Genomic DNA, 26706 nt, shown 5'->3' with positions numbered 1-26706 from the left:
AGTGCAAAACACATTCTTTGCAAAATTCACAAGTGATGCAGTTTTTTTATCCGCTTCTGTACTTGTTGAATACTTTACCTGTAATTTTTAATAACAACTAATGTATACATTTATTAAACCTTGATAAGTCATGATAAGAAATTTCTATGTTTACGTATCATCAAGAATTTTTTTATAGGGTCTGTGACGATAAAATATTTTGAAATAATAACTTGCCAGAGATTTTAGGGTTAAAGGTCAAAATAACAATACAGAATGCATCATTTCTTTTCATAAACTTTCCGTGAAGAAATGGTATGCTGAATCAAATAATTGTCTGTGTTTATCAAATATTTCCTCTAAAGTGATTGAAATTTTCCTCTAAGAAAATAACAGATTTTTACGTCTGAAAAACAGTAATTTGCCATTCAATGCAAAATGAAATCTTTCCTGTAAAGTGTTTTTTTTAAATTTTCCTGTAAAAACACAAGTGACGTTTGATTGTGTCAAATGGTAATTTGCCATTTCAAGCAATACACGAATTGTATGTCTCAAAGCAGTGTGAGTGTTTTGAAACACATCAGTGTTTGGAAACATGAGAAAGAGAAACAGCTTTGAAGCTGTTTCTCTTTCTCTCTCTCTCTTGTAAAAAAAAGCAGCATGTGTACCCTATACGCACGAAAGATGTTTTATTTTATGTGGAAACAAATATGGCGGCACTAGAGTAAAGCCGTTTAAACTGTTGAACAATTTAATCGAAACTTACTTACTTACGCTGTTTAGAAGGTTGATGTTGATCCAAATCTTGAAGTCTGCTTTTATTCTTGCGTAATATTATTACCCGCCGCTTACTCTATTTAATTAACGTTAGTGACTGACTTAGCATCGTTAACGCGTTTTAGGAAGTGACGTCATTCGCGTCATTTAAAAAGTGACAGCCACCTAATAGGAAGTGACGCTAATTGCGTCATTTTGGTGAAACATTTCGTTACCAATCGATTTTACTCTAATGCCGCCAGAGAGGTTTTCAAATCAAAAACAATCAAACAAACAAACTTGTACTAATGAAACTGCAAAAGTTCCCATCTATCTAACCAATCAATGAATTTATTTAGAAAAATAACATTTGCATGATTTTTAAAGAATTTTCAAAGCCACCAAAGCCTAAACTGAAATGAGAAATAGAGGAAAAATTTCACGTTGTCTGAAAAGTGTAAATCAGGCTTGTCTGTTTTACACTTTTTTTCGCCAATGGCAAGGTGAAAGTGTGGCATAAACTTCATGGACTCATGCATTCGGACTTGGGTCCACCATTCAAGCACCTGGATTGTAGTATTAATTGCATGGGTTATCATCTGTTGGTACAGACTGGGTCTGCTCATACTGGTCGAATGTCATGTTAGCTCCAATGAATGTCTTTCTCTCGTATCGACCCTACAATCTTTACTCAGATTGTGATGGGCTCTTTCAAGAAGACAGTGCAGCTATTCACCATGCAAAAATTGTATCTGTGTGGTTCAAGGAACATTCATAACATTTCCGACATCTTCAACCCTGAATGTAATTGAATGTGCCTGAGATATATTGGAAGTGGCAGCTCGGCTTCCCAGTTCTCTACTAAGCTTAATACCCCAGCTGACCCCTCGACGTGGGCACCTGTACGTGGTGAGGGGCCCTCCCAGTGACGCTGCTGGACTTCCAGACTAGCATCACTGGGATCCAACGCCCACAGCCCAGGTTCCAGGCTTACATCAATGGAATCCGGCGTGTTTGCCGTGCGCTGCGACCCGTGGAAATTCGGAAAGGGGGATCCTGGTGGTTGAGGGGCCCAGCTTCAATACACCACTTTGGCCCCTGCTTCGACAAGACGGGTGGTCCTGGAAGGCCCGGCTAGGATCAATCGGCTAGTAGGCTCGCCTGCGAGGGTCAACCGTGTCAATGCCACGCCCCTACCCTCATGGTCCGAGGGACAGGATTCAGGCTGGCGGCGGTGCGGGTATAGTGTCTGGGTAGCCCTGGCGTCCCACTCCCGAGCGCATTTATTGCATGCCGGGTAGCGGGCGTCCCTTTGGGCTCCGTGGTGGGTGGGGAGCCCGGGCACTGAACAACTTAAAAAACTCAATGAATCCTGATAAACTTATTTCTTCAGGGGCCCCAACCCGGTCCCTATCTGAAAGCATAGAGAAAGATCCAGATAGCATTATTGCTAATAAGAGGCAGCGAACCGAACTACCATCAGGGCCAATCCCAAGGTTCTTAATTATGCACTCAACCAGTGAAAAACCGATTGGAAAAATGTCACCCTTTTTTATCCAAAAAGGGTTGGATGGGTTAGCAGGTTCACCCAAGTCAGTTAAGAGGCTGCGTTCTGGAGACCTCTTAATTGAAACTAAAAATGACAGGCAATCAGAACACCTACTCGAACAACATCAATCGGAGGAATCCCTATAACGGTGACACCACACAGAACACTCAATTCATCTAGAGGTGTCATTTCGGAGTGGGACCTTCTCGACGTATACGAGGAGGAAATCTGCTCGGAATTAAAACCACAGGGAGTCATTGCCGTCAAGAGAATCACTGCGCGAAGGGATGGAAAAATTGTTAAAACCAGGAGCGTTATCCTGAATTTTAGCACTCCTAAACCTCCTGATGAGATTAAAGCTGGATACATCAACTGTTCAGTGCGTCCATACATTCCGAACCCTTTACGGTGTTTCAAATGCCAGAAGTATGGACATTCTCAAATGGCCTGCCGTGGAGTCCTTGCATGCGCTCGATGCGGTGCAAATGACCACGAAACAACAGCATGTTCAGCCGCAAAACCCACCTGTATTAACTGTGAAGGCGAACACCCGGCCTATTCACGAGCATGCCAGAGGTGGAAAGAAGAAAAAGAAATTCAACGGCTGAAGGCAGAGCTAAATATATCATACCAGGAGGCAAGGAAAGCGGTTAAACCCCTGAATATCAACAGACCTACCTACGCCCAGAAGGTAGCAGGGAGATGTTCCGTAGGAACTCAGACGGACATGACCATTCCTCCAAAGGAGTCTTTCACTCCCATCGCGCGGTATCTATTAAGTTCTCAAAAACCTGCACAGAAGGACCAATCAGCTGCCACTCCTATATCGGTACCTCCTAACGCTCCACAAGTAACAAAGGTAACTATGAAAGAAAAGAATAAGAAAGGGGAAGTCCCCCCCTAGTACCCAAGAAAAGATGGATGTAGAGCAGAAGGAGGTACCCGATGATTCAGTCTTGGAACTCTTTGCGGAGGAGGAAATGGACACGGGACAGCGTCCTTTCTTCCCCAAAAAAGATAAATCCAAGACTGATAAAAGTAAGCCCTCAGCACCTCGGAAGTCGCCTGAGGGACCCACCAAGCCAAAATAATGGCTAAATTCCTACAATGGAATTGTCGTGGATTCCGGCGAAATATAGACGACATCAAGGCCCTCCTGCAAAAGCACGAGCCAGTTTGCTTTTGTTTGCAGGAGACATATCTAAAGGCAAATGATGATCCCACCATGCACAACATCACAGTTTTTCGAAAGGATAGAATTGCGGATGGCTCTGTACATGGGGGAGTGGCTATCCTTGTGGGTAACCATACCCCAGTGCAGCCCTTGCTAATTACAACCGGCATAGAGGCTGTTGCAATTCGCCTTTCAGTGGGATTCTTATTAACTGTATGCTCTATTTATTTGCCACCTGGGACTGACATCTCCCAGGCAGACCTTGATGATCTTCTAACGCAGCTGCCTCCCCCTTTCTTACTTCTTGGGGATTTTAATGGACATAACACCCTGTGGGGTAGTGCTAACATCAACGGAAGGGGACGAGTCATAGAGCGTATGCTCAATGACAATGACCTTTCCCTTCTAAATACTGGAACAAACACCTTTTTCCACATGCCTACCCGTACTTTTTCTGCCATTGATCTCTCTATCTGCTCCCCTTCTCTACTCCCTTCACTCACCTGGGAAGTGGAGGAGAATCCATACGGTAGTGATCACTTCCCCGTGATAACCTTGCTACACAGTGGGAGACCATGTCTTCCCTTCAGGTTACCACGGTGGAAGATTGATCAGGCTGACTGGACTGCCTTCCAACACCAGGCAAATTTTGATCTTAGTACAGTCAGTCAAGAGCCTATCAATGATGCAGTTAAGTACATCACAGAAAATATTGTCCAAGCAGCTGCTAATGCTGTCCCAAAAACATCAGCCCGGTTTCCACCATTTCCTAAACCTTGGTGGAATTCACAATGCACAGCAGCAAAAAAGGCTCAAAACAAAGCGTGGGGGATATTTCGCCGATATCCTACCACGAACAACCTTATAGCCTTCAAACGTGCACGAGCCAAAGCACGCTATATCCGTCGTCAGAGTCAAAAGGAATCGTGGATCCGTTTTACATCATCTATTAACCAGTCTACCAACTCTAGGCTAGTCTGGGATAAAATCCGGAAAATGAAGGGAAAATATACATCCCACCCTTCTTCAATCATCTTCGTATTCCCCAGAGTTTCTGGTCCTGAAATATAAAATCGAAAAACAGGCACTTAGTTTTAAATCTAAGAGCATTTATCCCTACAACGGGGATTTCACTATTCTGGAACTGAAAAGGGCCCTCGCTCTTTCCAAAGCAAGTGCCGTTGGACCAGATGGCATCCATTATGAAATTATTAAACATCTTTCATCAAAATCTATGGATTGTCTGCTCCTTCTGTATAACAGAATCTTTACTGAAGGGCAGTTTCCGTACTCCTGGCGAAAGGCTATCGTTCTTGCCTTTCCTAAGCCAGGAAAGGATCCAAAAGTCACCACCAATTATCGTCCTATTGCTCTGACTAGCTGTCTGTGCAAAATCCTGGAGAGAATGGCTAATTCTCGTTTAATTTGGTATCTAGAAACAAATGACCTTTTCTCCAACATCCAGTGCGGCTTCCGAAGAAACCGGTCCACTTTGGACCATCTTATTAGAATGGAAGCATCCATCCGGGATGCTTTCCTAAAACGCGAACACTTGGTGTCGGTGTTCTTTGACTTGGAAAAAGCGTATGACACAACTTGGAGATTTGGCATTTTAAAAGATTTACATAACCTAGGCCTTAGAGGGCATCTCCCCTTTTTTATTCAAAACTTTCTCGCCAAACGATCGTTCCAAGTTCGTGTGGGATCCTCACTCTCTCGCTCCTTTAACCAAGAGGAGGGAGTACCACAAGGATCAGTATTAAGTGTCACGCTTTTTGCCATCAAAATAAATTCCATCACAGAACAACTTCCTCCAACTGTAAACAGTGCCCTCTATGTTGATGACTTTAGCATTTTTTGCCAGTCATGCAACATGAGGGTTATTGAAAGACAACTGCAGAAAGCCATCGATAGTTTGAATTCCTGGGCACTTGCTAATGGCTTCAGGTTCTCGCCGGAGAAGACCGTTTGCGTACACTTTTGTCGCAAGCGTAATCTTCATCCTGAACCTGAATTAAGGCTCGGACAAAATGCTATTCCAGTAGCAGCGAACACAAAATTCTTGGGACTCATATTCGATAAAAAATTGTCCTTTTTGGATCACATTCGCCAACTCCGCACAAAGTGCACAAGAGCCCTTAATATGCTCCGCTCGCTGTCCTCCTTATCCTGGGGTGCAGACCGATGCACCCTTTTACGGCTTTACCGTGCACTTGTGCGATCCAAATTAGATTATGGGTCCCAAGTGTATTCTTCAGCCAGAGACAGTGTACTTCGATGGCTGAATCCTGTCCATCATCAGGCTATACGTATTGCTACTGGAGCATTTCGAACATCTCCTGTCCAGAGTTTATACGTCGAAGCAAACGAACCACCGTTATCGTTTCGACGTAAGCAGTTGTCTTTAAAGTACGCTTTAAAACTGAAATCCCTGCCAGACCATCCTACGTGGCCCTTCGGTTTTGAGCCACGATGGGAAAACTTGTACAACACCCGTAAGACTGCCAACCGTCCTTTTGGTATTCGTGTCCAAGAGCTACTCAACGAACTCAATATCAAGGTAGACAAGGTTGCCCAAACATCAAAGCAACCGCTTCCACCCTGGCATGCTCGTGTCCCGGCATGTGACTTGTCCCTTAGAAATTGGGGAAAGTCGGACACTCCATCATCGGTCTACCTGTAGCTTCATTCAGTACACCGAACTGAATATTCTGACTTCGCGCCAGTCTACACAGACGGCTCGAAGTCTGAATCATATGTGGGATCTGCTGCTGTCTTTACAGACAGCACTACATCGGAGCAGATCCCCTCTGAATGCAGCATATTTACTGCAGAGCTGCACGCCGTAGAGTTAGCCTTGGATCATATTAGTAAATGCCAATACCAACGGTTCATTTTATATTCCGACTCTCTTAGCATGTTACAGACTTTAATATCTGTGAGGTATAATCCTCATCCAGTCCTGTCTAGCATTCAGCAGAAGATTCACGTTCTCCGTGAACGCGAATATGACATCCGCTTCTGCTGGATTCCCAGCCACATTGGGATTAGGAGAAATGATTTGGCTGATGCCGCAGCCAAATCAGCAATTCCCAATAATAACCGCTGCCTGTTAGTCCCCTATACAGACTACAGGCAAATAGTACATCAAAAGGTACATTCCCAATGGCAGGATTCGTGGAATAGACAGACTGCGAATAAATTATATCGTATAAAGCCTGTAATTGAACCGTGGCAGGCTAGTCTGCGCAGGAATCGTCAGGAGGAAGTTGTTCTTGCCCGGACCCGCATAGGACACAGTCATTTCACTCATTCGTTTTTGCTGAGGGCTGATGACCCTCCTATGTGTGTGTCCTGTGGCACAATTTTATCGATCAGACACCTTTTAATTGAATGTCCAGATTTTAGCAATATCCGTTTTACCGCTTTTAACCATCTGACTGAGCCGTATACACTCAGTCAGATTTTATCTGACAATGACAATGTGTCTGCTGTTTTTAGCTTTTTGAAATCAATAAAGGTTTTTACACATATTTAAAATTTATTCGTTATTGTTATTTCTTTTATTGATAAGCTTTTATTATATATCTGGACATGGTGACCTAATTACTTAGGTCACGGAAAGGATAAATTTTTAAATTTTTATATATTACCTGGTCTTGGCGCATTATAGCCTTAGATGTTAATGCGCCAATAAAATCTAAACAAACAAACAAACCCCAGCTGACAAATATTCTGATGGAGAAATGGCCAAACCTTGAGCTATATTCCATTAGACACCCAGCGGAATCTATGCCACGGCGTGGACAGGCTGTAATTCGCGCAAAAGGTGATCTGTTTGATACTGAATAAAAGTTTCTGGTTTTTTGGCCAGTGAGTTAAGGAGATATATACTAAAGGTTAGTCTCCTTCCGGTGTTATAATTTCTGTTCTCTTTCTTTCAGAATATACTACCTTACCGAACGAAGCAGTTTCATTTGCTCTGTACTTCGGCTCTTTTAAAAGCCATGTATTCTGTCATACAGCCTCTGCTCAGTGAAAAAATCAGTAAACGGGTAAGTTATTTCTGTGAGAAACATGGAAAGTTTCACTTTTAAATTTAAACATTTTATTTTGAATATATGCTTTAAATATTATATGTGTTAAAAATATGTACACTACGTCTTAATACTGAAAGTGTATATTGATCTGTACGATCATGCTTATGATTAAGGACCAAGCCAACAAGTTTTTAAAGATCTTTATTGCTCAAAAAGAGTCTACTATCCTTGAAAAATATTCCCAAATGTCACAGTTAATTATTATACCTTATAATACGCTTACGTTGCACATGTGGCTTGGGAATATTAAAATATCTTTTTGACAAAGTGACTCACGAATGGCCAGCCTTCTTTTGAAACTAAAAATAGCATTCGTCACATTGGCAGTGGGGACTGGCGGAGAGATTTCATTATCCCCTGAGTTTATTTGGGAATGCTTAGCTCTTGCAATGTGTAAACTCCGTCTACGAACGCACACATACACAGTCTTACATGTTGATGCTCAGTATAAAGAACAACAGTGGATGTGCAACGCTTTCCTCTCTTCACTTGTAGTGTTTGATCATTTAAGGAAATCATGCAATGTAATGAATTACAATTTTTATTGAATAAAGGTTTCTATTTTTTTTTTTTTTTTTCTGGCTAGTGAGTTAAGGATTATAGAGCTCGTCTCCTTCCAGTGTTGTAGTTTCTGTTCTTTTCTTTCAGAATATGGAAAAAAATGAACTGTGGAAGGGTCAGTATGGAGGAGAAGTTGGTTGTGTAGGGTTTTTAAGCGCATCAGTGTCCACCTAAGACCATAATGCGCTGTATATATTATGTTTGTAAATTTTGCTTGTGTTCTGTGGTAGACTGACTTTTTGCTGGAGGGAAAACCCGAGTTTCTGGGAGAAAAAAAAAACATGCTACCCTCCTCTAAGACCGACTAACTAAGCCACGCTATGAAAGACACTCATAAAAATTCCTCGCGCCATTGACACGAGTCCAGCTCAGGTCTTTCCCACCCGGTGCAGCGGGGCGCTTATTATGCCAACTGTGCTATTCATGAGGGATGAAAAACTTGTAACGTTTTTAAGGCGACCTGTTTGGAATAGGTAAGTTGCAAACTGCAATGACACTATTGTCGAGTGAAAAGATACAGACTATCAGCAGGAAAGCAAATTTATTCCTCAATATGATATGTATCTCAGCCTTTGTAGGAATCTTATCAAAGCCCAGAGTTGGATGAAAATACAGTTTTTTTTTAATTTTCTTATTAGCGATTGCATTAAATCACCTCATTCTTTCTTTCTCATCATAAATATTTCAGTTTACTTTCTGACCACCCTGAATATGAACCCCTTCTGGGATGGTCAAGATTGATACCTGCCATATGGATTCATATGGCACACCCATGGGCGCATCTGTCTCGTATTGACTTTCGACCACTGGGGACGATCCCCCTCCACACTCCTCCCAATTCCATTTCCATCTCTAGCAGGCCCCCTTCACAGTGGCCTGCTCTTATTTAACTACATTCTCACCCATCTTTAGTCTCTATTTCCTCAGCCATTCCTTCCAAATTTTTATTATTATTATTGCTGCGCTTATATTATTTCTCCATGATTGGGGGTTCCACCTCGTGACGAATATTGCTACCAAGTACTCAGGGTGGTTGCTGTTATGTCTGGTGTTACTGGTGGTCGAGGAACTCTCTGACTATTCTCCAGGTGTTCAGGATTGCGACTTTCTGGAGTTCCTTGTAGGCGTTCGCTGGGAGACCTATTGCTGCTAGGCCGTTATGTAGAGTCTTTGGCACCTTACCTGTGGTTCACACGATGATAGGATTGGTCGTTACTTCTTGCATATGCCACATCTCCTTCACATCATGTCTCAGGTTCGTTTACTTCCTAATTTGTTTCCTCATGGGTTTTCTGGACATTCCTAATGTTGGGCACCGCTATGTCAATCAGGTAGGTAGCCTTTTCCATCTTGTCCACAAGAGTTATGTCCGGTCTATCCGCTTGCATCCTTTCTGTTGTTCGGCCATCATGCTCTGGCTCTCCAAGTGGTCTGTTATCTTCCTGGTTATGCAGCTGGTCAGGATCTTGTACATTGTTGGGAGGCAGGTGATTAGCCTATATTTCGCCGGGTTTCTTGTATATTCGTCTTTAAGCTTCAGATATGTGATTTCTAGAATGAGAAACTTCGGGATTGTCTCTGGATGCCTTATCATTTGGGTGAAATGCTTTGCCAGGTGCTTGTGTGTGCAAGTGAGCTTCTTGTACCAGTAGTTGTGGACGTTGTCTATTCCTGGAGTTGGCCAGTTGTGAGAGTTCTTGATCGTCTGTTTTACTTCTTCTTCCCGAATCTCCCATCCTCTCATTTCTTGTACGTCCTTGGTTTTCTTGCGTTCTAGTTCTTTCCAGGTGGCTCGGCTGTTATGTTTTACTTCCCTGCTCCATAGGTTTCCCCAAAAATCCTCAATCGTCTTCTTCTCGGGTGGTCCCTTGTTTCCCGTCTTCTCCGAGATTCCTGTGAAAATCTCTTTGGTCCTCATAGAAGATTCGGCTGTTTATTTTCTTCTTGGAGCTCTCTTTGTATCGGCGTAGTCTCTTGCTAAGTGCAAGGAGGTTCTGCTTCGATGTGTCCAAGTACCATCCTATTCTCTGATTTTTTTGTCTCATGTTTGCTGTGGACGCTGTTTCTCTTGAGGATGCTCTTCACTTTTCCAATTAATTTCTTACTCTTATTGCCCCATTGGTACTGGGTCAATTGGCCTATCTTGACTCTTAATTATTCTATCTTCTGCTGAAGTCTTCTTTCCCAAGCTGGTGGTTCCTTCTGTTTTTGGTTCTTCTGCTGCTGGTCTCTCGCTTCTCTTCCATTAATTCTCGTGGCTGCTCCGCAGCCACGAGAATTAATGGAAGCAGCACAATACACGGCTGTGTGGATGACCTCCAGTGTTGCAATGTTGCTGTCGAGGTAATGCGTTAATATGTGCCGAGTCAGGTGGTCTGTGACTCTCCATAATGTTCTATTCGGCCTCTGCTTCGGTATCACGTGAGTCTTTGTGGGGTCCATTCCTTCGAATTCTGTTACGGCCTTCTTCCACTCGTCCTGTATTCTGAATATCATGACCTCGTCTGTTTCCACTTCAGCAGCTGCGGGTTTTTTCCCTCTTGCTCTTCTGCCTCTGGTTCGGGGGTGGTATGTTCTTCTTCCTGTGCTTCCATATTCTTTATCCTTTTTTGTTGATCGCTCACGTCCTGCTTGATTTTTTCCAAGATTTCAGGGGCTATTAGGTTCTTCGTGACGATGGTCCTTCTCTGGTCCGCTATTCGCTCTTCGATGACCTGAATATACAGGAATTGTTCCAGCCACTTGGTATGTAGTCTCACCCTATAACTTGTCATATCGGTCTCCAGGTTCGTTATTTCGTAGTATGCTTGCATGATGTACGTATTCATTTTGATGCTCCACTTCATGCCAATGCATGAAGTGGAGCATCGAAATGAAACCACCTTATTATTATTATTATTATTATTATTATTTATTATTATTATTATTATTATTATTTCTCCCTGACTGGGAGTTCCACACCGTGACGGGTACTGCTACTAAGTATACAGGGTGGTTGTAATGTCAGGTGTTACTTTTAGTCGAGGAACTCTCTGACTATCTTACTGATGTTCAAGATTGCGACTTTCTGTAGTTCCTTGTAGGTGTTCTCTGGGAGACCTATTGCTGCTATGCTGCTATGAACGGACTTTGGCACCATACCGGAGGTCGACACGATGATCGGGATGGTCGTTACTTTTTGCATATACCCCATCTCCTTCACCTCATGTCTCAGATTCGTGTACTTCCTAATTTTTTCCTTATGGGTTTTCTGGACATTGCTTGTGTTGGGCACCGCTATGTCAATCAGGTAGGTAGTCTTTTCCACCTTGTCCACAAGAGTTATGTCCGGTCTATTGGTCTCATCCGTTATTATGGCACGGTCCTAGTACAGCTTGTCCGTTGGGTTCATTAGTACTGCCTGGGGTTCGTACTTTTATTATGGTACACTTTTTTTGGTCAACTGGTATTTCCTCGCTAGTTTCTTATGTATTATCCTGACTACATAATCGTGTCTACGAGCGTACTCAGTCTATGTGATCACCTTGCATTCCGCGGTGATGTGTTGGATCGTTTCTGAGGGCAGGTGGTATAGTCGACATGTGTCATCTGACATTCCACCCCCCCCTTGCAATGCATTTTCTATAGTATCTGGAGTTGATTACCTGGTCTTCGATGGCCAGCATGAATCCTTCAGTCTCAGTGAAGAGCGTCCCACTTGTGAGCCATGCATTTGAAGCAATGTTATCGATGTGATCTTGATGGAAGTTATTGTAGTGTCTGCCATGGAGTGTCTTCTTTGCTCATCTTTCTAGCTTAGTTTCTTGTGCCGTTTGGGCGGGAAGGGTCTCCTCGCTTCGGTTGAGTGGGATATTCCACTTATCTATCTTCTTTATAGCCTGGTGGAGTGGTGCTGTGTTGTTCTCGAAGTAATCCTTCAGGTTAACTATCGCTGTTTTCTGTTGCTGTATCAGGTCTATTAGGCCCCTTCTTCCCTTTTCCGAGCTATTATTTGTCTCTCCTCTGCTGACTTCGGGTAGTGTTGGCGGTTCTTGGTCATCATTGTCATTGTCTTTCGCATGATATCTTCTAGCTCGTGTTAGTCCAATCTATGACTCCGAAGGTGTACTGGAGCTGCATAGGTGTTTATGGCTTTAACTGTGTTTCCTCCGTTCAATTTTGCTTTCAGCAGGCTTCTGAATCTCTGATGATATTTTTCGGTCAGGCACTTCTTGATTTCCTTGTGCTCTAACTGCTGAGCCTGCATCAACCCTATTTGTAGGTCTCTCTTTCTGCCATAGCTTCGATCTCTTTACCAGTCATCAGCTGATAGTTTCGGCCAACTAATTTTCCCTGGTGCAGTGCGTGGGTCTTGCATTTGTCTAGACCAAATTCCATTCTGAATTCCTTGCTGAATTCTTCGGTGATCCGGAGTAGTTGCTGGAATGGTTTCTCATTTCCGAGTAGAGTTTGGTGCCATCCATACATATCAGGTGGGTGAGGGTGTACAGGTTCTTTCTTCTTTCTTTGAGGTTATATTCATACTTGCTGCCATTAAGCATGATGGATAGAGAGTTGAGTGCTATCAGGCCTGACGTAGCCCAGTGATCAGGAGCGCGAGTGCATAGCAAGCGTTTCTTGAGTGGACCGGCGTTCAAACCCGCGACTACTAAATACGATAAATATTTGTATTGACGATTTATTGTAAACTCTACTGACTTGGTTGTCGTGCCGGAGTATAAACAGAAAATTTATTTATTATTATTGTTGCGCTTATATTATTTCTCCTTGATTGGGAGATTCCACTCCCGTCACGGAGTGGAATCCCCCAATAAAATAAAATAAAATTTTATTGTGTTGTATTATTATTATTGTTATTATTATCTATACTTTAAAAAAGTTTTCCTCCTAGTGATATTTATTCAAGCCATTGGGAGAAGAGGGCGAGACAATTACGTCACTTATTCGAGCTAATGGAAGAACAGCACAGGGCAAATACGTCACTACAAATGCCGGATGAAATGATTGCACAGGTCATATCCTGATTAGACTTCGATCAGCGCGTTATAATGTTAGTATATAAGTGTAATGTTATATTATAGAAATAATAACAAAAAATAAACAATTTACAATGATATCTCTACAATATCGGGACGATGGGTTCCGACTTCAGCTGACATTAATATACAAAACTCGTTACAATGGTACATCAGATGATGCCGTGCGTGGTGAATATTCTTAGACAGCGAAGCACATACAAGAGGTTTGTGAACATTGAATGGTTATTATTATTATTATTTTGGTCTCTCTCAGGAAGCTCAGGCGACCTTGGCAGAGGTCACCCATAGTGTAATGGGCAGCCTGACTCACTCTCAGCAGTGGTGGCGGGCAATGTAGTGTCCCACCAGGACCCCTGCGGCCACGTAGACAGGGACACAACAACAGAACATAAGACTACTTTGACTCAAACCAGACATTACACTTTTTTCTGGGTTTTACAGAGGTTCTGTACTTCTCAAAAAAGTACCATGGTGCAGATGCATTGAATCCCCCGGCGGCGCCTTTCACAAAACACTATGCCACTATCTCAGAGGACATTTACAACTTATGATGGAATCACATCGACTTACTCTTCTAGCACAAACTTTTGCACTAACTGCTTTGTGCCAAAAATTGACAATATTCTTCCTGATTATTGTCTTCTCATAGATATCCCTGTTGATTACCACGCCATGAAAAAAAAAAAGCTTAGGTTCAAATCCCATTAAGAGGGCAAGAATTTTTAGAGCATTTTTCCCACCTGGCCTAGATATTCAGCCCGAAAGTTGCCTGATCTCAGCTCCCCATAAACTCAGATTTTCATCCAACAAAGAAAGCAAACAAAACAATGCAACAAACGGATTTGTAGCCATTGTCTTCAAATGAATAATATCTTTAGTGAATTTGTCCGAAAAATGAATTTTAAAGATTCCATTCTCTTCTTCATCCTAGGTTACTTTCGAACAAATTGCGACAAATCCTGTTCTAATAATATCCAGGGAAACGTTGTTTGCCAAGTAGCAACCTACCTACCACAGAACTAACTTCTTTGCTTTTGAAAATCTCATGTTTGCTCCTCGGTACCAATTTAATGGGCTCATCATACTGACAGTGCACAACAATTAAGCCATTAATGACGACGCCCTTTTTTGCAATATATTTTTTTTTCGTAAATAAGCAACTGTCATAAAAGTTAATGCAGCAGCATCATTTTTATACATAGAAAACCAACCGAAATTAAGAAGTCCCACCGTTACATAATATCTTATTCTGTGAATTCTTTCACAATGAGTTGCCTCTCTTATTATACCTTCAATAAGTAAAGCTTCCCCAGTAGAGAAGACTACCCACTGTGAATAAGTAAAAATAGTCTTCTCTACAGGAGAAGATTACTGTGGAATAACTGCTCATTTATAACCGTGAAAATGTCGTCCTCATTCATTTTGCTTACGCCTCAATGAAGTCTCCTCTAAGGTGCCTGGTTTCCAAGCTCTGCAACTCAGGGGCTCACATCTGGTGAGTATGGGCTTGGCACACCCAGGGTTCTGAGCTGGATATCATCATTCTTCTCTTTCTTGGTGATTCCCTTCTACTTCTCTCTCTCTCTCTCTCTCTCTCTCTCTCTCTCTCTCTCTCTCTCTCTCTCTCTCTCTCTCTCTCTCTCTCTCTCTCACACGCACACACAGACAGGGTAACTCGAGAATTTTTTAGCTGGTGCAACATAAGCCTCAGGCTTCCCTTGCACTATATGGCTAGTATTAATAATAATAATAATAACCCACATATTCGAAGTCTTTTTCTCATATGGACGCCCTTTTGTCGATCTCACCAGGCGAGTTACTCGTGGCTGAACCGTTTAAAAAAGGTCAGTCTTTCTTTAGTTGCTGCCTAAATACGTGAATACAGTACAGTATTCCAAGTGTGGTGTAACAAGATCTTAATATAATGGAATTATGACGCTCTTATCTCTAGTAGCAATTGTTCGATAAATCATCGATAGGACACCTTGCGCCTTCCCTGCAACCTGTCGACACTTCTCTAAGAACTTAAAGTTTGACCGTATCGTAATACCCAAGTCCCTTTCCCCCACTGCTCGCTTTAGTTCAGCTCCGCCAAATGTATAAGTTATTTTTGGGTTACTGTTCCCCAGGTTCCATAGATTTTGCTGGATTAAAGCATAGCTGCCATTTTCCTGACCAGCCCTGATCCTTGGGAACCCAACTTCTGACATCAATCCAATCTGAGGAATAGCCATTTATCACAACCCTCCATCTCCTGCCCTAACGCCATCCTGCGCTCCATCTAAGAATTTCTCCTGTGATTCCAGCCTGTTCCAGCTTATAAAGTAACTGTTCATGTGGGACTGAGTCAAATGATTTGCTAAAATGCAAATAAACAATGTCGAAATTATTCCCTAAATCGAGCTCCTGAGTTACCCGGTCAAAATAGCTAACCAGATTTGTGAAAATATGATTCTTCCTTTGCTGAGATTCTTCCAGAAATCCATTTATATCTAAATTATCCTGAATCCCACTATTGATCATTCCCTCCATAATTTTCCATAGATAGTATGCAACTTGCTGTGCGGGTTGTTGTTTTTATTGTAGTTGGGTTTTTTAGGAGAATCGACGACTTAGCCTGGCAAAATTATGTATTATTTGTGTATCTGTTTTGTAAATTGTCTGTGTTCTGTGGTCAATTTCTGACAATCTGTTTTGCTGGACGAAAAACCCGAGCTACAAGGAGAAACACCGTGCTACCTTCCCCTGAGACAGACTAATTCAGTCGCGTTCACTGCGGAAAAGACACATAAAAATCCCTCCTGTCGTCGATGGTACTCGAACTCAGATCTTTTCCTCCTGTTGCAGCGAGGAAAACGATCCTACCAACTGTGCTACCCACGCGGGCCCCTTATGCGAAGGAATTCGCAATATGATGAGATGTTATGTAATGATGCTATAAGCAACTTCGATTAGGTTTACCATGTAATTAAAATACGTTATTCTACTAACTTCTATGACAGAATCTTATTTAAGATTAAAATATATGGTAAAGGCATCGTCATTCAATGGATTTCTTGAACGTATATGACACCTAAATGTTCTCACAATTTGAGACATTTTAGCCCTAAATATCTAGATATATTTTAAGTAAGCATGTAAGAAAATTTAAACAAATTATTATACTTTTGTTAAATGTGGCAGCTTTTCTCTTTGTTGAAAAAGAAATACCATTTACCTCTGTGTACTCGTCTTATGCTGATTTGTGATTATGCAAGGGTCAAGAAATTAAAGAACATTCCTGCTTACTGTTATTAATGGTCTGGTTTAAATTTACAGCGTGAATTATGAAATTTGTTAGATATGTTTCCAATAGCCACTTTTTAAAAACATATTTAAATTTTGAAGTTTATTGGGTTTTTTTTTTACATCTTGTGATTTTTGTTGCAGAATTATTATTATTTTTTTATTTCATTAAATATTTGCCTTTTTACTGTGAACTGGATCGTATTTGTTAATAGAAATAATAGTTTCCTATCGCTATAGATCAATCACAATATGAGATAATGGGTATTCCATGGCATTTTCTTTGACTGAGCATTTTGTTATATATTTTCAGATGTTTTTACACGATGACGTAGAGTCTATTCATGAATACGTCAGCCCAGCTCTTCTTCCCTCTGAATTCGGTGGATATCTGGGACCTCGAAAAGAACTCTCAGTGTATAACAAGATAGTAAAGTGGCACTCAAAGAGCATATAAAACTTCCTTAATCAAAATAACCACGACAATCCTTTTTGTTCTGAAGGAGCGTTCCAAACAGATATACGATTTAGTCAGAAAATTTCTGACATTCTCCTTGTTTTGCTTGGAAAAACGACTTCGTCTTCTCGGAAAATGTCTGTTAATCTTATGTTTTCAGAAGATTATTTGAGACTTTTATTAGTTATGATTAAAGAAGAAAAACAGATTCTGGGGTAAAATTAGAAATATTCAAGTTGTATACTTATCAAATAAAACAAATTCTGAATGAAAGTTTTATGTTCTATTTACATATTTTAAACACCGCTTCGAAGACAACTGATAATCTGGAAAGATAACTGGCTCCCTGGATCAAGGAATTAAAAAAATCGCTGTACTCTCACCAAATAAAGTTCTTCGAAACAAAATTTTGCAATTATAAAATTACAAATGTCCAAACAATTCTGAAAATAACAGAATGCTAACTTCAAATTATCGAAGTTGAAAGCAAATATAATTTTTAGTGGATCCTACATTTAAAACAATTATGATGCCAAGTTGTTCTCTGAAACACGCAATTAATTTCTTGCCACTAAGGCTTTTCTACTTCTTTCTGCGAAATCACAAACGAAGTATTTAAATTAAGTAATGAATAAATCTCGCTCAGACTGCACTGTGATTTATAAATCATTGAATACTATTTTTAATAAAAACGGCTAAAACTGTTGGACATCGCGAAGCTGGTTCAAATATAATGTTGGATAAAGCGAAAAGTGTTTGCCTTTTTATTTACATAATTGTTATTTTATATTGTACTTAATACGTAGTCTTATAGTTACGCTGGTTATTTTTATTTTAATTTAGATAAAGAGTTTTTGTGGATTTCTACTTAATATACATAAAACCGTTATTTCGTTCGAATCTTGCAGCAATTGTTTTTGTATATAGTGGCAGGGAATTCAAATTTTTAATTGAGGCAGTTAGGTAGCTCTAACGTATAATTTATAGAGTAATACGCTTCACAGTTTCTATTAGATAGCGTAGTATTGACATTTAATTAATTTAATTTATTGATCTTATTAATTTAAAATATCATGCCCCAAACTAGAGCAGCAAAGCAACTGGCACAAAGTGGCAGGAGTGCTGTGACTCGGGGGAGAACTGAGGGGTGCAATTCTCCAAAGCATCACAGCCTAAAAAAATGTGCAACTTGTGAAATGTTTGCCGAACTTCTGGAACGGAACATGATATTGCCATGGGGGATGTCTTTTTGTGTGCGCAATGTAAGGAGTGTAAGGAAATCAGGCGACAACTCAGCATTGTTATGGGCCTATATGAGAGTTTGAAGGACAGGGTGAATGCCTTCGAAAGATCTAAATTGAGGGGCCCAATAAGCTCTCAGCTGCCAAAAGATGCTAAGAAAAACAGCAAGGATTTTGTTACTTATATAAACTCTAAAAGGATGGGGATGAATCTGATTGGTCCACTTGACATCGATGGTTCGACTGTTGATGATCCTGCTCAGATAGCAAACAAACTGAATGAGTATTTTGCATCTACATTCACACATGAGGAATTATTAAGGTTTGAAAATAGCAGAAGGTTATCAAATTGTAGCAGGATACGTAATGATTTTGTATCAACTGAGAGCAAAGTGGAGGAGAAATTGTTGAAGTTAAACCTAAGAAAAGCACTTGGGGTGGATGGGATCCATCCAGTTATATTAAAGGAGGCGGCAAAGGAACTAAGCAAACCCTTAGCCATAATTAGGAGAGCATCCTTGGACTCAGGGGAAGTTCCCATGGACTGGAGATGTGCAAATGTATCCCCAATTCACAAAGAGGGATCGAAGGGTGACACGAGTAATTACAGACCAGTTAGTTTAACTTCTGTTCTGGGTAAAATAATGGAATCACTGGTTAAAGATGCATTGCAGGATCATCTAGACAAGACTGCAGCAATAATTCAGACACAGCACGGGTTTGTTAAGGGAAAGTCTTGTCTGACAAATTTGATAGGATATTATGATGAAGTTACAAAGGAACTGGATGCAAAAAATAATTTTGATATCATATATTTCGATTTCAGGAAAGCTTTTGACACTGTTGCGCATAGAAGACTATTGTACAAATTGGAGCAGAATGGTATTAAGGGTAAGTTGCTACAATGGATAAAAGGATGGTTAAGTGGGAGAAGACAGAGGGTGGTAATCAATGGGTGCTGCTCTTCGTGGTCTAATATTATTAGTGGAGTCCCACAGGGTTCGGTGTTGGGTCCACTATTGTTTTGTATATTTATCAATGATATTGATGAAGGTATAGCAGGCTTAGTGTCGAAGTTTACAGATGGTACAAAGGTTGGCAGGGTTGTTAATCACAGTAATGGTAGTGTGTTACTGCAACAGGATCTAGATAATTTGGGCAGATTGGCTAAGAAGTGGCAACTGAAGTTTAACCTTGACAAATGCAGAGTACTGCATATGGGTAGAAGTAACACCAGAGAAACGTACCAACTCTGTGGTACTACACTTAAGATGGTAGAAAATGAAAAAGACCTGGGAGTAATTGTGCAGGCAGATATGAAGTTTTCTGAGCAAGGCAGACAGTCTGCCAGGGCAGGTCATGTGGTTTTGTCAATGATTTATAGGAATTTTGCTAGCAGGGAAAAGGAGGTGATTATCTCTCTGTATAAGGCAATGGTCAGACCTCGCCTTGAGTACTGCGTTCAGGTCTGGAGGCCTCATTTTAGGAAGGATGTCGATTTGCTTGAGCGTGTACAGCGAAGGGCAAGAAGATTTGTGAGAGGAATGAAGGGATCCTCTTACCAAGAGAGGCTTAAGTTCTGCAAATTGCAGTGGTTGGAGACTATGTACCTGCGCGGTGATCTGATTGAGATGTATAAGGCCTTTAATGGGTTGAGCACGCTGAATTCTGATGGGATCCTTCCACTTGTTCAGATTACGAACCTAAGGGGGCATAAATTCAAATTAAGAAAGGACAGATGTAGAATAGATGTGCGGAAATTTGCCTTTAGCCAGCGGGTGGTTAATTGCTGGAACAAACTTCCATCTGTCGTTGTGGAAGTTGATAGGTTGAATAAATTTAAGGAGGAACTGTACAGGCATTTGAAGGAAATGGTGTGATTTTTTTTTTTTGATTTTTTTTCGCTGATGCTGCATAAGCTCATACCCATGCTTTCTTGCATCACATGCCACTACTACTACTACTATTACTACTACTTCGAATGTTTGTGTTAAAAATTATACTTAGAAATGATTGATTCTATCATGATCGTGTATTTCATCGAACAACTAAAATAGTTCCTTATTAAAGGAAGAGATAATAATTTATTCTTTTTCTTCTAGGGTTCAAACTAATGAAAAACGGTTACCATGATCATACTGGGTAATTTTAGTCAACCTAGGATAGAAGCTCTTGCAACCAGTGCAGTAATTATAATCGCAATCCTGACTCATCTGGTGGGAAAGGCCAGAATTCAAATCCCGTAAATGTGAGCAATGTTTTTTTTTTTTTTTTTTTTTTTTAAGCGCTGCTCAGTTAGTCGGTCTCTGGTAAGGTTACATGATATTTTTATTCTCCTTTTATTTATTGAGTAAAGCGGCCCCTAGCCAAAAAGATCTGGAAAATCTGCGTACATATTTATATGGTACAGTACAGTACAGTATACAATTATTAACAATATTCTTATATACATGAGACATTGTATATCATTCAATCAATTCAATGTAATATCACATTACATATCAACAATACTGTGCAACGATCATCCCCTCAGCTAAAACACAACGAGCTGGACAAGCACGCTACAACAGAAACCGATGAAGAGACACTGTCCACAGACGAGCACAAGCATCACACTCTAGAGACTGATCATCTCCGGTAATCTCCAAAACACAAATAGTTCAATGAACAGCCATCTACCAGCAGTCAGAGAGCGCAACACAAGTTACTCATATTAATCAGCAAAACCATGCTGGAAGAAGGTGTTATTGCAGGATCAAATCCAAGAAAAACCATTAAGGCTTCTTGACAACTGTGTTGGCAGCAGCAGATGTGGACACCAACCCAAAGAAATTTCTCTGTTCCTGTATAAAAAATAGCATACTGTTCCATGTCAATAAGAGAGTACAGTCTATCAATTCATCCATTATTCAATCTTAACTCTTCCAATTGCAAAAGTATATTCCTTCTCAAATAAACTTCACTTGGAAAATTTTGAAATTTTCCCTGTTTTTTTAACAAGTACCTGGCTTAATTCCATTGACCAGACCAGTTACATTATTCAGTAAATCCAAACGCAAATCAGAATATTAAAAACAATTAAACACAACATGTTCCCGTGTTTCCAGTTACTACACGTACAGTTGCATCTTTCTACGATTCCAAGACTGTTCAGTTTAGCAAATAATGATCCATGACCTGTTCAAAAAATGTACAACGTACATTGGTACTAACCAGATTGGTTTAATATAATTCACACCATTAACATAATGTTATTCTATCTTTTCCTGAAAATTTCCACCTGTTTTGCCATTTTGTAAAAGGAGCTCCCAAATCCTCCTCTTTTGAGAGTGTTAATTTCGATGCCCAGCAACCCAGATTTTATACCTCTTCTCAAATAAAAGGATAGCCTTCTAAAATAACTGCAAATCAAGTGGCATTTTGCCAACTAACATACTTGAAAAGCTGTTGCGGAAACCGTTCTGCAAGCTATAACCATTTCGAGTAACATACCTCGATGTATGGAATAAAGCTTTCTGGTGTTGCTTACTTTGATTGCATGGCCAACCCAGATTTATGCACTGTACATAACAATCCGCATAAAAATAGAATAATAAATAAAATGGAATGTTTTCCCCTTTATCGCTCATTCCACCCGCGTTATTCTTGAGATCATTGCAATAAATTTCTTCACTTTCACCTTCTCATATGGTTAATATGCGAGATAAAGTTCAAGCCGCTATGAATACATGTTCCCAAGTATTTAATCAGTAACATCTGCTGTAAGGAAATACCATTGAACCTTACGAGAGGAGACTAAGAGGAGTCTACTAAAATCCAATTTATCCTTCAACATCATGATTTTAGTTTTTGTATGTAGAAATTGTCAACCTATGTTAATTACACCATTTGCATAATTCTTTCAATATGGAATCAGAACTCATTTGGACTCTCGTTGCACAAGTACTACCATATCATCTGCATAAGCTATTTTATGCGAGTGGTCAAATTCTTTCTTGAGCCAATCTTCCAAAACCAGGTTTCACATTAAAGTACCAAAGACAGATCCCTGCGGAGCAGCCACGAGTCACACGACGGGTAATTGATCCCAAGTTCGACTTAACTGTTACTGTGGGATGTCTAAAATAATCTTTAATTATAGAGAAATATTAAAAGAACATTTAGTCATACACAACATCATCAGTTCACTCTCCCAACTAATGAAATTGAACGCACCAGCAAAGTCCATAAAAATTCCCAAAAATTCCCAAATTCCCGTTTTGGAGAACAATACACACAAACAAATCTAATGTAATAATACGCATAACATCTTGACAGTAAACAAGGCAAACATGAATGCCAAATTTAAATACGTAACACTTATTTATGAATCAAGAGGTCTGTTTCCTCGACAGAAAAACAACTGCAAGATCTGACATTCTGTAATATTCATTAAGTACTTAAGGCCATCAGTGGATTCATTCCATCGGATCACTAAGTTCTTACTTTTGTAAAATAGCAAGGAAAATTTGTCTTCTTCTCCTTCAAGAGGTGTGTTTCCATTTACAATGGGTTTTCTTAGCCTACAAGTTATTTTTCGTGGGAACTTATCCCCGCAACAAGGTGTTTTGGTCAGTTAAACTTCGGGCTCTCATGCATTCCCGTACTTCATCCATCTATGTCGTCATGGGTCCTCCTCTTCTCCTTGAGGTATCCATTCCAAGATAGCCTTTGGACATCTGATTTCTTGCATCGGTTTTACATGTCCATATCATGTTAAACATTTTTCTTCGACAGTTGTAATAATATTCTTTTTTACTTCCATTTTTCTCTCTTTTGTCTTCATTTCGTTTGCTGTCTCTTCTAGAAGTTCTTGCTGAGCGTCTCCAAAAAACCATTTCTGTGAAGAGCAATTTGTTTTCCCCCAGCCTATTCAAAGTCCAGGTTCCCGCTCCATGCAAAAAAAAAACTTTGTACAATTATTGAAATATAAGTTTCTTTGTTATCTTTAGAACATTTCTGCTCGATAGAACAGAATTTAGCATGCCGATAGGCTTTTTGCCGTCTGCAAATTCTCTTATTGATTTCTGCTTGGATGATCCGTCAATTTGTAAGATTGACCCAAATATTTGCGGTCAATTTGGGACCAAATATTTGGGACCAAATATTTGGGGTAAACAGGTTGCAAAGAAGGCCATTGGTGTCCTATCTCTGATCTATCGAACTTTTGCAAATAGAGATAGGGGCGTGATAATCCCATTATATAAGGCTTTTGTTAGACCACACTTGGAACACTGCTTTCAAGTATGGAGACCGCACCGAAAGAAAAACATCGAGCTTCTTGAAAGGGTGCAAATACTGGAAAATAGCCTGATGAGATCGGCAAAAGGGCGTCCTTATGAAGAAAGACTTCGATTTTGTGTGTTGCAGAGTTGGGAAACTAGACACCTTAGAGGAGATTTGATTGAGGTGTTTAAGGCTCTGAGAGGCATCAGTAAATGAATGAGATTATATATGATGCTAGAACTAGGGGTCATAAATTCAAGTTACGGGGAGAAATGTTTAGACTGGACTGCAGGAAGTCGTTTTCAACTTCTCTTCCATTCTTCGCTGTGTAGTTCTCAACTTTTCTTCCATTCTTTTAGTGAGTGCCCAAGTTTCACTTCCATAAGTCATGGTGGGGAGTATATATTTGTTCATTATTTCACGTTTCAGATAAATTGGGATATTGTTCCTCAGCATGTGACTATATTTCGTGAATGGTATCCATCCAAAATTTATTCTTCTCTTGACTTCCAGCCATTTATCATTATTACAGCTAATGACTTGTCCCAGATAAGTATATGATTCCTCCTTTTCAATTACTTCTCCTTCAATGATTTTATTCCTTATTCCTTTCTGTGGCATAGTTTTTCATCATTATTTTTGCTTTAGCCATATTCATCTTTAGTCCAAAATCCTTATTAACTCTGCATAACTGATTAAGATTTTCCTCTAATTCTTTGGTACCGTGGTTTATGACCACAATGTCATTTGCCAATCGTAAATGGTTTAGATACTCTCCATTCACATTGACTCCTTTCTGCGACCACACTTATCTTCTGAAAGCTTCCTCAAGGGCAACATTATAGAACTTCGGAGATATTGTGTCTCTTTGTCGAATTCCTTTCTAAATTTTAAATTTCCTACTGTCTTTGTCTAGTCTAATAAAGGAGGTAGCACTCTCATATATTTTCTTCAAAATCATATTATGTGGGGTATCTATGCCTTGTCTTTGCAGTGCCTGAAACATTGCCTTATGCTGTATGGAGTCAACTGCCTTTTCATAATCCACAAATGCCAGGCATAATGGTGTTTTATATTCATTTGCTTTCTCCATTAGCTGTGATATTACGTGAAGGTCATCCATAGTTGAGAATTCTGTTCTAAAGCCAGCTTGCACTTTCCGTTGATTCTCATCAAGTATTCTTTCAAGTATCCTTTCTAATCTGTTAGTAATGACCCATGTGAACAACTTGTAGATGTGGGATGACTAGCTAATTGGTCTATAATTTCCAATTTCTGATTTATGTCCTTTCTTAAGCAGCACAACTATGAGTGTATTGTTCCACTCCTTAGGCATCACACCTTTTCTAATGCATTTTGTGAAGAGTCTTGCCAGTTTTTGTGTCATGTGTGTTCCTCCCAATTTTGAGAACTCTAGAGTAACTTCATCTTCCCACGGGGCTTTCTTATTCTTAATTTATTTCATGATGATGTAGAACACCTCATCAGGAAGGATAACAGGTATATTGTATGTGTTATTAATTTGCGATCCATCTTCCCCACTGCTGGCGATCTTTTATAACTCTTTATCTGCTATTTGAATTATGCACTCTGCTATTTAATGTATGCGATTGCTATTCTTCAGTTTCAGTATCATTGTATCATTTGTCTTTCTGTATTAGTGCTCATGAGACTCTGAATCTCTTTCAAATGGCTTTGCATAACTCAGTATACTCAAATTTCTCCTTGTCAGTGTTTTTCTTTCTCTTCATTTGTAGTCTTCGGTTCTTCATGACAAGTGTTTCTTGACTAATTTTTTCTTCTTTGGGTTTCTTTTTACCTATAAGTTTCTTGGGCTTTATCACTTTCAGAAAGTTGTAATATTCCTTGTCGATATCTTCGTCCTGAGCAGTCTGCAGAAGCTCAAACTTGTTCTTTTCTCAAACTTGTTGTTCTCAAACTTTTTCCCATCAATTGGAGGCAAAAATGAAGATAGTCCATAATAACATATTAACGCTTACTTGCCCAATGCCATTTGCATGTAGAGGATCTCATCATAATCTCACAATCACCTGGCCTGTAAATTACTCCCACTCTCATTATACCTTTGCTTCCAACGATTTCACACCATACAGATTCTACACTAGCATGCGAAACGACTGAATCCGGGAAGGCTTTATTCGCGCGCGCTCGGGCTACTTTCTATAAGAGGCATGACAGCACCGCTCCCTTCTATCTTCTCTATCCTTCCTAATTACTAGTACATACCGAACTAAATCTCGTCATCCCCTATCTCCGGGTGGCACCACGTTTCCGTAAGCTTATTACGTCAGCCATACTTGTCATAACCAGCATTTCGAATTCATTCATTTTTTGACCGACACATCTGACATTACGGTATAAATAATTAAGACTTAGTGTTCTTGTATTCCAGGGGCTTAGAGGGGAACAGATATCCTTGGTGTTATAAGACACTCGGCCGAAAACACTGATGGATCCAATATCTCTCTATTACAGCAGATTTAGGAGAAGTCCGGTTGGCCTTCCTCCCTAAAATCCACTCATGCACACCTTCTCGATGGCAAGCCCTTTTAGGTCACTAAGGTGGCAACGAACCTGTAGAGTGGTTCTCTTCAAGACGCCTGGTCAGCGTGAAGAGGAAGAGACCAAACCCTCCAGCATATGACAGCACGACAAAACAAATGGCCCTCAGTCCCCAGCAGCTTTCACTCTCCCTCTTACGGCAGCGAGAGGATCAGAGTGGAAGCAGAGGGTGCTAAAAATCTCTGGGTACGACCAGGCTACCATGCACGGAAACTGAACTTGGCCTGTTATAACGTAAGATCACTCATCGGTGAAGAGAGGATATTAGAACTGGAAAAGGAATTAGAAAATGTGATTTGGAATATCATTGGTTTGGCTGAAACATGAAGAAGAAATGAATCACTTATAAGTTTATCAAGTGGAAATCTGCTGTACACCAATGGAAACAGTGAAAGGAGTGAAGGTGGAGTTGGGTTTCTGGCCCATAAAGATTTTAAAAACAACATTTTGGAATTCAAAAGCACATCACCAAGGGTGTCAAGACTAAGGAAACACCCAGGATTTCCATGCGGTTATAATGATTTATGGACCAACGTCAAGCCATGATGATGAAGAGGTTGAAGAAATGTATACCGAAATTGAGAGTCTTCTAGATGAACATAAAACTCACTATACTATCATTATTGGGGAACTTCAGTTCTGAGGTTGTAAAGAGACAAAACAGCGCAGAAAGGGGAACTATAGGAAATTTTGAAATTGGTGAAAGAAATGAAAGGG

General features: G+C 40.2%; 1 protein-coding gene across 2 annotated transcripts in view; it reads left to right on the top strand.

Moving 5' to 3' along the window:
• LOC150077692 (clavesin-2-like) overlaps positions 1-17108 on the top strand; it is a 105016-nt gene extending 87908 nt beyond the window's left edge. For both annotated transcript variants that reach the window (XM_090385410.1, XM_090385411.1), the window contains exons 6-7: positions 7403-7513; positions 16757-17108. In XM_090385410.1, the coding sequence (XP_090241536.1) occupies positions 7403-7513; positions 16757-16900 (255 nt within the window). In that variant the 3' untranslated portion in view covers positions 16901-17108. The remainder of the gene's footprint in view (positions 1-7402; positions 7514-16756) is intronic.
• Positions 17109-26706: the final 9598 nt, after the last annotated feature.

The sequence above is a fragment of the Mastigoproctus giganteus genome, chromosome 11 (genome assembly GCF_048544385.1).
Source record: "Mastigoproctus giganteus isolate SK-2022 chromosome 11, ASM4854438v1, whole genome shotgun sequence".
NCBI lineage: Eukaryota > Metazoa > Arthropoda > Arachnida > Uropygi > Thelyphonidae > Mastigoproctus > Mastigoproctus giganteus.
The sequence above is the reverse complement of the archived record's forward strand: the minus strand, read 5'-3'. Positions and strand labels throughout refer to the sequence as shown.